The sequence below is a fragment of the Nanorana parkeri genome, unplaced genomic scaffold, assembly GCF_000935625.1.
Source record: "Nanorana parkeri isolate BGI_ZX_2015 unplaced genomic scaffold, ASM93562v1 scaffold94, whole genome shotgun sequence".
Classification (NCBI taxonomy): Eukaryota; Metazoa; Chordata; class Amphibia; order Anura; family Dicroglossidae; genus Nanorana; species Nanorana parkeri.
Genome location: NW_017306362.1, coordinates 1,423,993 through 1,441,697, shown reverse-complemented (window position 1 = coordinate 1,441,697; position 17,705 = coordinate 1,423,993). Strand labels below are relative to the sequence as shown.

Genomic DNA, 17,705 nt, shown 5'->3' with positions numbered 1-17,705 from the left:
CTGGCTGCCAGCCCCTGAGCCTGACCGGCAGTTGAACCATATCGTTAAGGCGTGTATTACAGCACAAAACTTGTACCGCAGCCAATAAGTACACATCCAGAGGGCAAAAGTTTATAAAGAGTTGAGGCTGTGCTATTTAACCCTCTCACGCTGCCTGTAATGTACACTGTAGCTATTCATAACAGGCATCTTTCAGTAACAATTACAGCCAGACCAATGACAAGTACGTGTGTTCCTTTTCCAAATCTGCTGCAGTCTTCGTGGGCATCCTCCACCGCTTATTTTTTCAACGTCTTGTGAGTAAGATGCCATTAGACAGCCAAGCAATGCGTTGGATTTGTTTTTTTTTTCTCTTCTTTTTCTTTATTTTCCTTCTTATTTTCTTCTCCAAGCCGTCATGGAGGAACACATGTTTTCAGTATGATCTGAACTCCAGTCATCTTACTTATTCCTTTGTGAAAGGCGGAACAGGCTGTTCGAAAAGGGAGCGAAGTATGCATTATTTAAATGCAAATGAATCTCGCCGTGTGACTCAGAACTGGAACTAACGCACGGCGTCTGGGGACAGTTTGATCCCGTCTAGGTTGATGGGCTTTGCTGCTGCCTAAGCTTTGCTTTCATTAGAAAGCTCTTGCGGAGAAGTGAAACCTCTGTTGCCGTAAGGATATGTTCTTCTGAACACCGTGGGACCTTTTTTAAAGAAGAACTCCAGGAAAAACATTTTATTAAGCCTTGCCGTGGGGATGCCTCCACACTACAACTGCTTGTTTATATCTGGGTTAAAAGAAAAAAGTTATACTCAACCGATGCTCTGAGAACGGTCCCTTGAGCGTGTTTCTCCCTACTCTGCAGCGATCTAAGGTCCATGGCCAGATTAACATAGAGGCTCCAGACACACCACTGAAATTAGGTCCAGCCAGCCTGGATCCCCCTCGGTATGCCCGATGACTAGGGATACACCGATACCAGTTTTTCAGTATCGAGTACAAGTACCGATTTTTTTTTTTGCTTTCAGTACTCGCCCATATCGGTGTTTCCGCTAGGATTGAGCCGACTTCCCGGGCAATCAGGAAGTCGGGCGGCGGGTATAGATATGCCGCTCGGCTTCCTGATTATCTGGGAAGCCGGCTCCATGTTAAGCTGGCTCGATTGTGATTGGCCGGGAAACCGGCTTCCCAGCCAATCAGCATCGAGTCGACTTCACAGCCACTCAGGAAGCCAGGCGGCGAGTAATTACCTGCCTCCCGGCTTTCTGATTGGCCAGGAAGCCGGCTCCATGCTGATTGGCCATGAAGCAGGCTTCCCAGGCAATCAGCACGGAGCCGGCTTCCCGGTAAATCAGGAAGCCGGGAGGCGGGTCATTACTCGCCACCCAGCTCCCGATTGCCCGGGAAGCTGGCTCCATGTTACCCTACTGCACGGCCGGTTAGAGGAAATCTTCCTCTGACCGGAAGTTCTGGTATCGGGTAATTTGGTACCTGTGACGACATGGTGATGAGTTTATAAGTTAAATGTGTATTGGTGTTGAGTTATGTTTTGAGTGCGTTATGCTGTGTGACCTGGTTAGGGAAAGACTATCAGCACCATCCCTCGTTATCTCCCATTGTTCTCTGAGGGAGCTCAGAACAATGACATTCTGGCCAGGCTCCTGCTATGGCCGTCTGGAGTTCGTTAGCAGGTGGACACCTGTGGTGTTGAGCAGACCGATGGTCTGGGAGGGGAGGGGGGATGTGATGGGATTATATTCTGATTTCATCACTTGCTGTATATAAGTTTGTGCAGTTGCTCAATAAATCAGAGTTTGTTTTCCCTACACTCGAGCCTTGGCTAGTGACTGGGGAAACTGGGAGCTACAGATCAGCGGGTTCCAATATCTCCTCAGCAAGGAAGAAGACAGCGGCGGACATACTCATCCTGAGTACGGGGGTCCGTCACAGTACCGATACTAGTATTGCTATCGGTGCATACCTACTGGTGATAATCCGAGCCGGCCAGGCTGAACGCAAGCAGGCAGAGGCGTCGGTGGCTCTCTGATCAGGCATATTAGGTGGCCGCTCGCTGGGGCAGCCACTTTAGGAGAACCGCCTCTGCTGCTTCCCGTCAGACCAACAGCACCTGGCCCATGATGCTCTTAGTCTGGCCCTGCTAAGGTCCCGTAAATCATCACCTCTTTACACAGTGTACAGACGTGAGGACGCTGAGGAAGATTTCAGTGCTGCAGCACAGGAGGAGACGGAAAGGATTACAGCTTCAGGTGTGTATAACTTTGTTATTTTTGAACCTAGACAAAAATGAGCACTTAACCCTTGCAGTGCGGGAGAAGCCTGAAGCTTGCAAACACTCGGTAGTTAGGTTCCCTGACCAGTGAAATAACATTGATTTTTCTTGCAAGAAATCCTGAAAAATAAAGGAAATGTGCCATGTAAGTATTGGCCATGTGACCACAAACCTCTGTCTTCAATGTTGGGCTTCAGGGCTGGCGGCGGAGTGAAATCCGCAGCATCTGGCCATTGCCGCTGTCGGCCTCAGCAAAAAGATTCAAAGACTACAGAGCAAGCCAGGACTTGTGGATGTATGTGGTGTCGCATACTAGATATGGGACTCTGCAGGCTTGCTTTTCTTTTGCACGGTGTCCTGCATGCCCAGTGCGGGAGTGAGCACACTGGGCTGACGACACTTCTACTGCAGTAGAAGCCTAAAGTTAGCGTTGTCACTTGTGTGCAGAAAGGGTGGATGCTGGCAGGATCAGCAGGTATTTTATAGTGCTAAACCATCACAGATAATTGGTATAGTAAATGTACAAGTCACCTATAAGGGATTTTAATAGTTTAGTTATCAAACACTTTAAGTTGGGAGCAGTTAGGAGCATTGAAAGTGCTTGTTGTTTTTCAGCTTGTTCTATCACCACTCTTCTCCACTTGTAAAGGGATTACACCAAGCAAAAAGTGCAAAGTGAGTCTATCTCTTTTGGGTTTTAGTAAAAAAGAATAAAAAAGGAATAAGTTGTAAACGTCCATATCATAAACAGACAATTAATCTTGTTTTATTTGAGATGTACTGCTTCTGCTTCTGTACTCCCCCTGAACTTCAGTGACTCAACAGGCTTAAGATAGGAGGTCAAATGTGTCTTTGTTGGATAACAGGGTTTAATTGCCAGAAACAATAGCGAAACATGTCAACTGGATTAAAGAGCAATAAGAATTGACACTCTGGAGACCTCATACTGAAGCAACCACTGTTCTCTTGATGAGAGAGAGGTCCGATGTACCCTGGAAAGCACAAGTAGCTGTGCAAAAACATCCTGGCATAGATGAGCTATTATGTTCGCAGTATTAAAGAAAATAAGGGGGATTATTCACTAATTATCAGCCAATGTGATTTGTCTGGATTTGTTTTCTCATTTTGTCTCTCATAGTTGAGGTCTACCTATGATGCCAATTACAGGCCTCTCTCATCTTTTTAAGTGGGAGAACCTGCACAAGTGGTGGCTGACTAAATACTTTTTTGCCCCACTGTATATTGTCCTAGATTGTTCACTTCTCCCCCCTTCTCCAAACTCTTCACCCTTTAGTGAATAACCCCCTTTGTTTTTGTGAATTGTGGTGTTCCTTTCACTTGCCCTTTAAGATAGCCATATATAAAAGTTGGTTGTTAGCTGGCAACTGGGATGTCAGTTTGCACATTCAGTGTTGTAGTAGATCACGTGCACTCCATACAGCGTTATAACTTTCCGCAGTCGTGGTGCTCAGTGATAACATGGATGGTGGCGTGTAACTGAAAGTGTTGAATAGAAGATCACCAGCACTCACAAAGTGACACTGCATGGCCTGAAACGCTGGCTTTGGCTTTGATGACGCATGTGAGACATGTTAAATAAAGAGGAATGAAAGATTCACACTTTGAAATTTGTGAGTGCTGGTGATCTTCTATTCAACACTTTGCACATTCAGACTTCAGCAGTTTCTGAGGCTCGTCATACACTGATCTATTTTTATTGTTCAACACACGGGCTGGACGAGAAAAATGGAGCAGATTCCTCCATCAACACTACCAGCATGTCGATTGAGGAATCCCGCTGTTTGCATTGTACGGCTGCTGTCAGAATACCCGACCAGAGCCCGCAGCTTATTGGCTGCCAGCTCCTATCTTACGAAATATTTCCAGCCAGCTCCCTTGATCAGCTGATTGAGGGATGCCGACCGAAAGGCGAAAGGGCGCTGACAGAGGCATACACTGTGCAGATTTTGTCCGGTTCCTCAAACACCGTGTATGGGAACCTTAACCACGGAATTCAGTGTTAACTTGTGGCCTGAATTATATTTTGCTCAAAGACTGTTCCCTCAGGATGTTCCCCAACTCCATCTTAGTGAACTTTCAATTGGATAAGTCAAAAGTTTAGGCTCTGTCTCTAGAAATAAAAATAAAATTGCTTCAGGTATAAAGTGCCTGGACACACTTTTTAGCAGCTTCAAAAATCTTTCAGATATGGCCGAACGGGACGATTGCCTATCTAGGCTCCAGGAAAGAGTAAAACTGGCCAGACCCTGGTAGATGAAGAAACTTTCATATGAAAAATATCATCTCAACATTCAATAATGCCATCGAAGACTTGACGAATGTCAGTCGAAATTCCATTTGATTGTAACATCAATGTTGGAATAAATGGAATTTCTGGAACAAAAACCACTTTCACTGTTAATTCGTTCAAGATTATTTTTTGTCATTATTGTTGAAAATAATCATTCATTTGACCCCATTAACTATTAGAAGATTGAACAAGCGTCCTGAAAACAAATTCAAATGAAATTCTTAATTCAATATGTCCCTCCCTTAAGGATAAATTGACGAATAGCGACTTCTTTACTAGGAATGGCCCTTGTTGTAAGTATCCTTATTTAAGCATTGGAATATTATTTTAAGTATTGTGATGACTCTCTGGGGCTCCGGTCTCTGATGGTTTAATAATATCCAAGAAAAATCTAAAAATCTATATTTTTAGGACTGTGCATCATGGGCATCTTGTTCTCATGAAATCAGATACCTCCATGGGGAGATTTTTTCTGCTTATGCACCCATTTGGGAGCTCAATAAGGGAGATCATTGGTATACATATATATATATATACACATTCTCGCATGCCCATTATTACATGCTTTGATTTAATTTAATGTAAGTTTGATCCATCAAAATCCGGAGTGCACACAGATCAGCTTTTCACATTGGACCATTACCATGACCCTATGCGGACTTACAGCTTTAGACACCTGATAGCTTTTTAATTGGTTTTAAATGTCTTGTTATAGGTGTCTTTTATATATATTAGGATCATTAAACTTTGTTATATTATATTATATTACGCATTGTGATGAATTTATCAGACCATCTCCACTTTTAGGGATTTCTTGTTTAAAGGGGATTGTATTTTTTTGAATTAAGTTTATTGAAACCCTAGGATTTGGTCACTACTATACAATTTTACTCAGCGTAAAGCTCCTATGTGTTCTCCTTGTTTTTTTCAAATAAAATTCTACTGGTGTCTGGCTAGCTTTATTCTTGAATTCAAGATTAGCAGACATCATCCCTCTAGTCAGAGAGATTTGGAATTCCTTTTAGAAGTCCAAGGAAAAGTACAAATATACAGAAGATAACATGATATTTTTATTTTCTGCATTAAGCTACAAATGTTAAATTACAGTTTAACGTGCTTTAAAAATCAAAGGAGGTGTAACTGTTTTGTGTTAATCACCCCTCTAGGAGTCGCCACAATCTCCACACTCAGCTGAATGCCCATTAGTTTCAAGTTGACATTATAAAGGCTGTTAAAATGGAAATTTCAAGATAAGCTTCCATTAATTTGTCAAGTATCTCACACCAACACATACTTTATCCTTCTTTAGAGCCGCTCTTTTGCTTTTAATCATTAATGGGAGAATAAAAATACAACACGGGTCACTCAGACAGCACCGCATTTTACTCTGATGTACGGCTTACTGTATCTCAATAATGAGGTCAAAGGAATAAAAAAAAGTGGAATATTTGACATTCATTTATTTTCTCTTCATTTCAGTTCATCAAATCGCTTGGCCTCTTTAGTTTTCAAGATGTTTCATCTTCTTAAAAAATTATATTATGTATGCTGTGATAGCTCTCCGGAGTGGAGAGCGGAGAAGCATCAATGAAAGGTGCTGCATGCAGAAGTATTCTAACATGCATGCTAGTTGTCCCTCGGGTTTCTTTTGCAGACTCGGTTTTTTGAGATTCATCTTTCTGCTTTAACCATTTGTGCAGTAAATCTCAGATTGATTTCCTGTCAAATGTTGATTTTTTTTTTTTGTGGCTTTTTAAACTCCAGCCATTTTTTTTTCTTTGTTTTTGGTTAGGCTTGTATATAGTTCAGAAAATGAGTCAAGCTTTTATTTCTGTCTGTGACTCTCTTGGGTATATGGAACCTCACTTCTGGTTCCTGTGACAACAGGACAGAAATAAAGGGGAATGGTTGTCACAGTTACAGAAAGACATATCCAGTAGTAATAACCTGACAGAGGTTGTAACCCTTCCCCATTCTAATCAGAGTGTGTTTTATGAATAAAATCCCTCAGCAATGGAGGGATTTTCCATCTCTTCCTTGACAGACCACAATAAAAACCTAACATATTCTTTTTCTTTTCCTTGTATGTCCAAAACGAAAATTGTTAAGGATGGAATGAATGAACATACATACACATTAAAAGAGAACTATGAGGTAATCTTTTTATCCCGTAGTTCTCTTTAGGGTTACAGGAGGACATATGCTAACCTCTTCCCGTGACCCACAGCTCAGTATATATCGGCCTATTGCCCGCTATAAACTGAGAGCTCTGCCGCCACGACAGATCCCAACAATACTGTCGAGATCCACCAAGCTGGCTGATAGACAGCGGGCTCTGCCTATCTAGAGGCAGAGCCAGCTATGCCCACCCCTCCATTGTCCGTTCCTCCAGTCAGCACTGGAGGATCGGGGAGCGGTTTGAGCAGCTGTTGTTAAAGTGTTTAAAGACTGGACTGTCATCAGTATTTGCTGTGCAGCCCTTTGCAGACTCTAGTAGTGAAAGCATCCATTGGCAAAGGTGCTCTCTAGCAGTCGCGAATAACTCGTCACCACTCTTAGGCTTTCTATTCATTTAGCAACACATGATCATATGTTGGCCAAAAGAGGGAAACAAAAGGAAAAAATATTATAATTTGGATGTTTTGTGGCCAGTAAATGAGAGTTAAACATTCAATTGTAGAAAAGTGAACCATCTGTTTAAGCATGTATGTTGCATCCATTGATTAATGCTAGCCAGTCATGGCTAGACTTCTCAGCTGATCAAGAGAAATCACTCATTTGCCCCTTTCAGGCTAAACAGCACGGATGGAAAAATCTCCATTTGCCAGCTATTGTAGTCAGCCAGCCGGCATTGGCGGCTGTTTGAATACTCCCAACCATGATTTCATCTAATAGGATGTAGCCATTGTTCGGCCAACAGATTTCCACCTGACTGATTTTTTTAAATCAAAGTTTTTTGAGCCGGGTGGTGCTGACTCACTGCTTCTTTGGCTGAGAATTCGAACTTTGTATGCCCAGCCTATGTTGGGTGAACAAAACTACAGCAGTTCCTATTGATGTGTATTTCCAGCAAAAACGGGCAGAATTTTTAGCTACTAAAAAAAAAAATATATAATAGGGGGTCCCCATATAGGGTGAACCAAAGTGGTCAAAGCTCCCAAAGTTTACTAATGCTTCAAAAATCTAATCAAAATAATTCCCAAGGGGTATTAAACCCACATAATGTATAGAAAATAAGAAGATTTAATAAACGGTTACACATTTTTACCAAGTTTGTTTGATTCCCAAGGAGTACATCCCTATGGGGGTTATCTTCTTATTTTGTATACATTTTTAGCTACGGTTATCCTCAGCAGGAAATTTGATCATCTTTGGTCAGCCTAATATCGTCTGTTCGGTCTTATCTTCTGTGATGGGCTGTGCCAGATGGAAGCCTCCATATTTTCCCTTCACAGTGAGGACCTGTACTCACACTTGAACTTTCTGACACCAGCCACGGTTTCTTTTGTCTCTTCATCGAGCTGCTCTCTTCCCTGCTGTGACCAGGAGACATTGGGGCATTTCTGTCTTGTGTTGCCTTTGTGTACTTATTAAAAAAGAATCAAAAAAATCTATTGAGTGCACGTTTTAATGTAACACAGATGTGAGCCTCACCAGGCTCTGCTCTTCAAATTTTAAGCTTTTTCAGATTCGTAAGAGGTTCTTATTATTTACAGAAAGAAACTTGAGACAGTGGAACAGACTGTAGTTATAACAAAATATAGCAAGTTGAGAGGAATGTGACTTGCCATCCAGACCAAACAGACCCGTTTGGCAAGCCCTGAAGGACTGTGACTATCCATACTGTTCATTCTAACACTTGGAGAGAATAGTTTAAGTGAAAATCCTCATTACGCTAGACGTACTCTATTACCAACTTGAATGTTATGCTACCCAAGTTGCCGGCGACAGAAGCATCTTTGTTCTGAGGGCTCGTTTCCCCCTCTCCCCACTTCCTCTGTATACATTCCTTTTAACTTAGCACTAAACGTTCCTGGAGACTAAATAACTGGAATCCATATGCAGGAGGATATTTTATTGCATTTTCTCTTAAACTGGTAACGTGGTGCAAGCAGGAGAGGTAGATTTCAGTGAAAATAATCCATGACTTTCTTTGTTCTCCATTTCCCCAATAGATTGATGTCATTTTCATATGGAAAGGTGTTTTCCGTGCCAGTGATGGAAACCATTCAACTGAATAAGTGTCAGATGGATTTAGTTTTATAGCTTGGCTTCATGGCCTGTTGTAGTTTGAAACAGACCTGTCATCAGAATGATGACATTTGCTCATTTTAGCATTATTTAAATGGGAAGCAAATTTTGGCAGTGGTTTTGTGTGCCAGCTCCGACCAAAAAATTTTGGTTGGAGCTAGCCTTTAAAAATTCTCTATACATTTGTTCTTCTGCAATACCATATCACCATTGGGTGCGGCTGTAAGTGACCTCTATAATTGTTCTCCCGCAATACCATATCACCATCGGGTGCGACTGTAAGTGACCTCTATAAATGTTCTCCCGCAATACCATATCTCATCAGGTGCGGCTGTAAGTGACCACTAGAATTGTTCTTCCGTAATACCATATCACCATCAGATGGGGCTGTAAGAGACCACTAGAATTGTTCTCCCGTAATACCATATCACCATCAGGTGGGGCTGTAAGTGACCTCTAGAATTGTTCTGCCACAATAGCATATCACCATCAGGTGGGGCTGCAAGTGACCTCTAGAATTGTTCTGCCGCAATACCATATCACCATCAGGTGCGGCTGTAAGTGACCTCTAATTGATCTCCTGCAATACCATATCACCATCAGGTGGGGCTGTAAGAGACCACTAGAATTGTTCTCCCGTAATACCATATCACCATCAGGTGGGGCTGTAAGTGACCTCTAGAATTGTTCTGCCACAATAGCATATCACCATCAGGTGCGGCGGTAAGTGACCTCTAATTGATCTCCCGCAATACCATATCACCATCAGGTGGGGCTGTAAGTGACCTCTAGAATTGTTCTCCCACAATACCATATCACCATCAGGCGCGACTGTAAGAGACCTCTAGAATTGTTCTCCCACAATACCATATCACCATCAGGTGTGACTGTAAGTGACCTCTATAATTGTTCTCCCGTAATACCATATCACCATCTTGTACAGCTGTAAATGACCTCTATAATTGCAACTCTATTTGCAAGAGAACCAGGGCAGGTGGGGAACAAGAATAATTTGGTTACCTGTTCTCCTTTAGGGCCCATTCACACCACCTCCAGACCAGATTGTTTCTGGACCTAAAATGCATCCCAATGTTTCCCTATGCTCTTCTTGGCCTCAGTTCGTACCATCGCAGTCAGGACCATACCAGAAAAATACTGCCTGTCACATTTTGTCTGGTCTGGAACGCACCGGAATGCGCACAAACGCGTCAAAAATGCAACGCAATGGGGAAAAAAACATATTTTTTTTTTGTGGCTGGTTTGGATAATTGCATCACCCTTGGACTTCCTGCTTCTGTGGAGAGAGAGATTTGTGAAGATAGGAACCATGATGGCTGAAGTGGACACTGAATTCTTTGTAGAACTTGTGGAAGCCACCCAGAGCTGTATGATCCCAGGCATGGGCAATATAAGAACAGGTAGATGGACAAGTGGAGAGTCATTGCTGCCCAGGTTGTCCCCGGCTATGATCATTTTAGCAGCTCTGAAAAGAACAACTGTGTGTAAAGTCATGTCTCTTATGTGCAAGCATTGTGCTGCTCTTTTACTGGCTATCTGTAGGTCTTGCAGAGGTCCCCTAGCAAAACCTGAAATTGAACGCATCAAAAACGTATCAATAATGCGGCAAAATGCAACGCAGTGCATTCCAGATCTGGTCCAGAAAATGGTGTGAACCTGCCCTTAAAATGTAAAACCTTCCATACAACTATGCTGCAGAAGTTGGAAGGGAATCAAATTAAAAAAGACAAACTCTGAAGTTGAAATGTAACTATGGGTAAAACGAAAAATAACATATATGGTGATGCCTGTTATAGCATGCGTCCTTTTGATTTAGTCCATATGTCCACTTAAAGTTAGTCTACTTCTCTCGACAATAATGGCCAAGCAACTAAACATTTGCAGAGGGCAAATTTGACCGGAAAGGTAAAATGTGATTTTGATCATACTGTGTATTTTATATCACACAAACATTTCTGTTAAACATATTTCGGTCAGCTAATAAAAATAAAATAAAATTTTGCCCCCTTTAACTTTAGTAATGCTCGGTTTGGTGGCAGATATAAACCTTTAGAATCATAACTGAATCCAGATAACAAACACCTCTTGTCTGTGGTTACCCTAACACTATGTTCCAGGAAAGCTGAAGTTAGAAGTACCCCCAGGCAATAAGGAAAGATGTTTTCAGCCAGATTGGGTGATGATCCCTTGTCTCTGGAGGGAGTCATACCCTGGCAGTTTACCCTAATAGATCTGCGAGCAGCCAAAAGCTGGTCATACACCTATAGGTTTTCTGCAGATTTTCTACGGTCAGATGGAAAAAGTGCAACAGATTCCTCCATCTACGCTAAACTGTATGGATGAAGGAATCTCACACTGGGCCAAGCTTTACCATCTTGCTAGTCGCCCCCAAAATACCTGAACAATGCCGGCATCCAATTAGATTGTCCGGGTATTTTGAGAGCCAGCGGTCCGACTAGCAAGATACTGAAGCTTGGCCCAGCGGGAGATTCCTCCATCCACACAGCTTAGAGTAGATGGAGGAATCTGTTTAATTTTTTCCATCTGACCATAGAAAATCTGCAGATCATCTATAGGTATATGGCCAGCTTAAGAGGCATTGTCTTGTTTAGACCTATATGACGACTGCAGCAGTTTTTATTTTATTTGTAATACGTATCTAATCTTGCATATTTATATACATTTTACTATTTCTTAATGTACAGTGAAAAAATACAATTGGAATAATTGTTGTTCTGGTTGATATTTTGTCCGGGTACCTGATAAATGTATCACATTGTCCTGTCAATACCAAGATATTTAGCTCCTGTCAACATGATGAAAAACACACATTCAGCGAACAAAGCAGGGAAGCAGGGCTCGTTGGATAGAAATGTACTTTGCCAGCCGCTGGGGAATATAGATTAGGTTAGCTTGAAAAAGGTCTATATTTATCCATGATTGTTCTGTAAGTGTTTAGCCATGTCTTGTGATATTTGGCAGCACACCTTCTGTTCAGTAAGTGCTGGAGACACGGGTAACATTCAGTGTATATACGGGTATACGGGCTTGAAAAGCAATTGATGCATAACTGCTCGGGTATACTGATTATATCTGGTTGTAAGTGTGAAAAAAACCAACGTTCTCTTTTTTTTTTTTTGTATTCCCCTGGTTCAGTGGAAACAACGTGTTTTTACTCTATGTGGTATATTACGCTATGAAAGCTCAGCAGTTGAAGATGGATTGTTTTATTTGGAAGAGTTTTTAGTGATCTAAATGCTCCTCTTGGACTTTTTTCTTTCAGAATGCAGGTTCAGAGGGTGAGGAGACCACGGTGCTGCACGAGTCCCCAGGGACTTCTTCCCAGATACTCGGATATCCAGGCTGAGGGACAAGAACAACTATTCCGACTGACGGACAACATCCAGGATGAGTTGTAAGTGTGATTGATAATGATCAGTGGTTTGGTCAAGGCTTGTTTGTTGTCAATCAGATATGTAAGGTTTACTCCCTACTCTGCTACATGGTTTAAAGAGTGCACAGCAGTCAAACATGAGAATTAGGCATTTGAACTCAGTCTAGCGTTTAAAGCCCGCGGGCAGATTTTTACCAATGTTCAACCTTGCAGGGACTTTGCTTGCTGCACTGGACAGGGTTATTTAAGGTCTTCCAACCGCTACAGGTGTGATGGTCCATCAGAGGATCAGGTGGATTGTTTAGGAATAATAAATCGTTTATACAATAAACCATCAATACAATTTGTATGTCATGTCACTTATTCTATACACACTTCTAGTGTCCCCTCTTAGAACATGCGTACCAGTAGGGGATTTTTTTCCTGATGTATTATTATACAGGATTTATATGGCACCAACAGTTTGCGCAGCGCTTTACTGTATAAGGAAGACATTACAATCACAATGCAATTCAAGACAAGATGGTAAGGAGGAGCCTGTCCCTGAGGGCTTACAATCTAAAAGGGAGGGGCCAGTGATACATGAGGAGGTAGCTGTGTGGGGATGAATTGTTTGAGAACGTGATGGTTCAGGCTTCCCTGAAGAGATGAGTCTTAAGGGATCGCCTAAAGGCAGTCTATGTACTCTATTGTTGAATGGGCGCCTGTAAAGTGGCACCTTATATTACATAATGTACAGGGCTGTATAATATGCTGGTACTAAATAAACACATGATAATAACATGGGTATATTCAGTGTTGTGGCCAACCAGAGGATCCTCTGATGACACTAGTAAGCAGTACAATACGTTGCCAGTCTGCTCTGATCTATAAATGTTTGTTCGTAGTATCTTTCATTTTTTGGATGTCCCTGACTTAGAATCTGTGAATGGTCAGTGTGTTTCATGGTTCTAGCACCACCCTTTTCCCTAATCCTCTGCAGCTTCAGAAAACAGCTTTTATAATGAACCTGTTGATTTTGCTTCTTGGTTCCCTCTGCTGGTAAATAATATCCTCCCCAAAAGTTTCATGACAAGGAGGTCCATCTGATCCCCTGTTATGTCTTAGGGCTAAATAACATGTCTTTGCAAAAGCAAAAAACAATGGAAATGTGCAGACAGAGGTTCCCAACACTAACTAGGTTGTGGACACCTGACCATCAGACCATCCTGTAGGGCCAAAAGTATTTGAGCGCTACCAAATAATTGATTTCAGGAGTTTCCTGTGAAGGCTACTGTTAATTCTACAGCTCCATTTTAGTGCCCTTGGTTTTGGAATGGGATGTCCAACAAGCTCATATAAGTGTGATGGTCAAACTTTTGGCTATATGTGTAGAATGACTGATAAGAGTCTGCGCTGTCACTTAGAAGAAGTTGTGATGGGGCTTGGGGAATCTAGTTCCAGGAGATGATTGCACCTGCATCTGACTTCAGCTCAGTTGCATTATCTCATGGAAAAATGTAAAAGTTTGCTTATTTTCCTCAGCACCTAGATGTTCAGGGGTGTTCTTATTTTTATACTGTAATTATTTATCACAAGGTATTTTACCTTTGGCTGGTCAGTTGAGTGTAAAATGTCTTTGGCACAAAAAAGACACTTTAAGTCCCGTGCACACATTTGCCACAATGGGGCACCAGTTTTGTTTTTCCTTTCCATCCACTGGGCAGCATCCATTTCCTTCCACATATTGATCAATATAAAGTCAGAACAAAAGGACTGAAAGGTTGTATTAGCATCATTTGTTATAAGGAACTTGTTAAATAGTTCTTTATAGCCAAATTCTACCAATAAATGTGGAAGTCAAGATTTGATTGCCTGCAGTAAAGATAACTGTCTTTGAAATGTAAAAGTCTTTAAATTGTAACTATTCTTTTTTTTGTCTCACTTCCTCTTTTCCTAGCTTTATTGCCGTTGAACATATAGACAGTTACTGTGTCCTAATCTCCTCAAAAACAGCCTATTTCCTGAAGTGGGGCGAGTATGTGGACCGTGACGCTATCTTCCTGGAGATTAAGTACGATGATTTGTACCACTGCCTTGTTTCCAAAGATCATGGGAAAATATATGTTCAACTGACCAAGAAGGCAGAAACTTCAAGTAGTGGGATTGCCATGCCAGGGCCTTCTCACCAAAAACCAATGGTAGGTGCTTATTTACACCCATTTTCTGTGATAAAGTTCATGGTCACCAGGACTGAATCTGAGAAAAGATCCAATATTTTAACTTCTCACCAGAACAGCAATAGAAGGGAAATCTTCTTTCAGGTGGCCGAGGGGGGAGGAGAGTGATGTCAGCGGCAGTGTCAGAGGAGGCCAAGCTCACCACCTGCACCGCCCCACTCTGCCTCCTGTGACAGGCAGAGACTCAGGATGGAGAGTGGTGGGGGGTAGGAGACAGCTGTTAGCTGTCACAGGAGGCCAAACCAGCCATGTGGGGGAGGAGTCAGCTGTCAGCCGTGTCACAGGAGGCTGAGCTCTCCTCGCACACTGCCTGTTCAGTCTCCTGTGACAGCCGAAGGAGTCAGGATGGAGAGCAGTTACAAGTACTCAACGATTAAGCTGATCGCTGAGTGCTTGTAAATAATAAAGGACATAGTATGTTTACTGTGTCCCCAATTATGAATGAAGATGAAGTGATCTACTTCACTTCCTGTTCATTCAGGATTGTGGACATAGTAACTCATATGATATCCACAGTTTATGAATGGATAGGAACACTTAGTAAAGAGGCTTCCAGCAGTATAGAGGCTTCATAACAGGGGCTGCAGAAAAAGAGATTGAGGTCTCAATCTCGTTTTCCATTTCAAAGGAGAAATATCAGGGTTCTTTTTAGACCCCTGATATTTCCCCAGAGCCCCCAACAGTAAAAGTAAGAAAATAAATAAGAATAAAATATTTTAAAAATGGTTAGAAAAAAAAAAATAGTTTTCGGTTTCCGCCTGACAATTTTTGTGTTTTTCGGTGCACCTCTAGTCTTACCCATTCCTCGACTCTATTTAAAATGAACAAGAAAATGTGTAACAGCAGTGTGTGAACCATAAGGACCATGTCACCCTAGCGGTCCTGACGCTGGAGAACTCACCAGCAACAGAAGGTCTATGTCACCCTAGCGGTCCTGATGCTGGAGAACTCACCAGCTACAGAAGGTCTATGTCACCCTAGCGGTCCTGACGCTGGAGACCTCACCAGCAACAGAAGGTCTATGTCACCTTAGCGGTCCTGATGCTGACCAGCAATAGAAGGTTTAAACCAGGTAGAACAATACTTATCTGTTTCCATGCGTTGCTCCCTCCCTGGCTGGATGATCAAGATGTTGCTTTCTTGCTGGAATCTTGTATGCTGCAGCATTTCCTGCAGCTAAGGGAGCTTCACCTCACTCGTGTAGCTAGAAAGGAAGCAGCATATTGAAACAGTTGGGTATTTTCTCTGTGGTTTATAGCAATTCTTGCATGGACAGGTTGTCATCAGCAACATAATCACTAGTGTGACATGGCTCTAAAAATCAGATATATTTTGGCAGGTAGAACAGTTCACATATATGCATGACAAGATGGGAGCTTCAAACCTTGATCTACAACCTACGCCTCACATAATCTACCTTCTTCTTTCAGGTCCATGTCAAGTCCGAGAGCCTCGCTGTGAAAATATCTCAAGAAATCAATTACGCTAAAAGTCTTTATTATGAACAGCAGCTGATGTTAAGGCAGACAGAGGAACAGGACAATCTGGACTTGAACTCTTAAAGCACAGGATTTCCATGAAGCATCACCCTGCCACTTTCCCGAATCACGTAGACAATACCAGAGATCACGTAATACATATGCAGAGCTGGACAAATTAGTGTGAAATTCAGGAGACAGTTTGCCCAATCCCAGAGCCAGCAGGATTTTTTTTTTTTTTTAGGATCCAGCTTCATTGACAACAGCTAGAGAAGACCTCAAAAATTGGGCGCCAGCTGTAGTTTTTAAGGAGCATTGGCTCCTGTGATTTGTCCAGCCCTGATATATGTGTGCGCTCATATGTTATCATATAAATATATACATATTTTTACAGTCCCGATATTGTTACGTGAGAAGCACTACTGCCTTTCAAGCATATTGACTTCGGGGTTAATTTATATCATGGGTTAGTAATATTTAATACACTATGTATAATTATAAATATATATACATTTAAAGTTGTACCAATTTTGAAGAAAGACCTTTATTTTGCTAACTTTGTACATATGTATATCTGTGGTCGATGTAAATACAGGGGAATTGGAAACTGGTGTGTGTGTTTGTTTCATGTTTGTTTACATTTTAGTCTTGAAGTCATTATTGTCACTTTAATGCGGTTAAGGCGGCCATTTTGTTTCCTGAACTGCTTTAGGATGCAACAAATTGCCAGTTGATCGACAGGCTGCTGTCTTCTGCACACCTCCCAGCTAGTGTGAGTTACACTTTAAAATCCTGATTTTTTTTAAGCCTTTAAAGGGGATGCTTATTTTTAGACGGGGCTATGTATATTTGCCTGTGATCCTTAAAGTGAACCTGGGCTTGTACCCATGCATGGCAAAGCAACAGATCACTTTAAGGGGCTGACGGGTTTTGGGCTTGTATCGATGGCATCCGTTTGACATCATCCAGAATTCATTGACATTGGCAATTGACCTGCTTCTTACCTGATATTGATTTGCTGCAAGCGGGCTTTGCTTTCTCATAGATTTGTATGGGAATGCAAAACTCATCTGATGTAAACAAAATCCCGTTGACAAAAGCCCTGAAACAGCTTAAACTCGCTTTGTTTTTGCTCTGCCACTGCTCTGTTCATCCGTGGAAGCCATATAAAGAACCATGGCATAAAGCTTACACAGGACTGAGTACTCTCTCCCCCCTCCCATGTGACTGCGCTGTGCTCCTGAGCAGCCAATCACCAAAGATAAGCACTGTCACATGGAAGAAAGGAAAAAGAGTCAAATGTTCTCCCAAACCCAGGATTACCAGGTATGTCACTTTACTTGGGGGGAAGGGAAGTATGTGCAGCTGTGGGAGCCACCATTAGGGTTCATGTCGGTGGATGTTCTTGTCAAAGGCAGCAATTTGACAAGGAAAGGTTCAAAAATCCACCTCCATAGGATATGAGTGTCCAAGGAAATGTGCTCAATGCAGAGCAGGTCCACTGCAACGTCTAAACTCTCACGTGTACTGCTCCAATATGGTCGGTGGCAATTTGCTGATCTGTGTTTGACATTTCTTTCAAATCCACGTCAAATGCAGAAAAACAACGCCCATGTACATGAGCCTTTCAAGTGAACCTCTTGCTTTGCGCTAAACACATGCACACTTTAAATTCCCATATCTGTGATTCTTACATTCCCATTATATTTTTCTGCCCACCAGCTGAGTGTACAATTTAAACTGTCACAGTGCAGAGA

The 17,705-nt window shown here is 42.1% G+C and overlaps 1 protein-coding gene across 1 annotated transcript in view; it reads left to right on the top strand.

The window, feature by feature from the left end:
• VPS13D (vacuolar protein sorting 13 homolog D) overlaps positions 1 to 16,100 on the top strand; it is a 174,940-nt gene extending 158,840 nt beyond the window's left edge. Inside the window, exons 66-68 of the mRNA XM_018552637.1 lie at positions 12,141 to 12,272; positions 14,191 to 14,431; positions 15,901 to 16,100. Of these exons, the coding sequence (XP_018408139.1) occupies positions 12,141 to 12,272; positions 14,191 to 14,431; positions 15,901 to 16,032 (505 nt within the window). The 3' untranslated portion in view covers positions 16,033 to 16,100. The remainder of the gene's footprint in view (positions 1 to 12,140; positions 12,273 to 14,190; positions 14,432 to 15,900) is intronic.
• Positions 16,101 to 17,705: the final 1,605 nt, after the last annotated feature.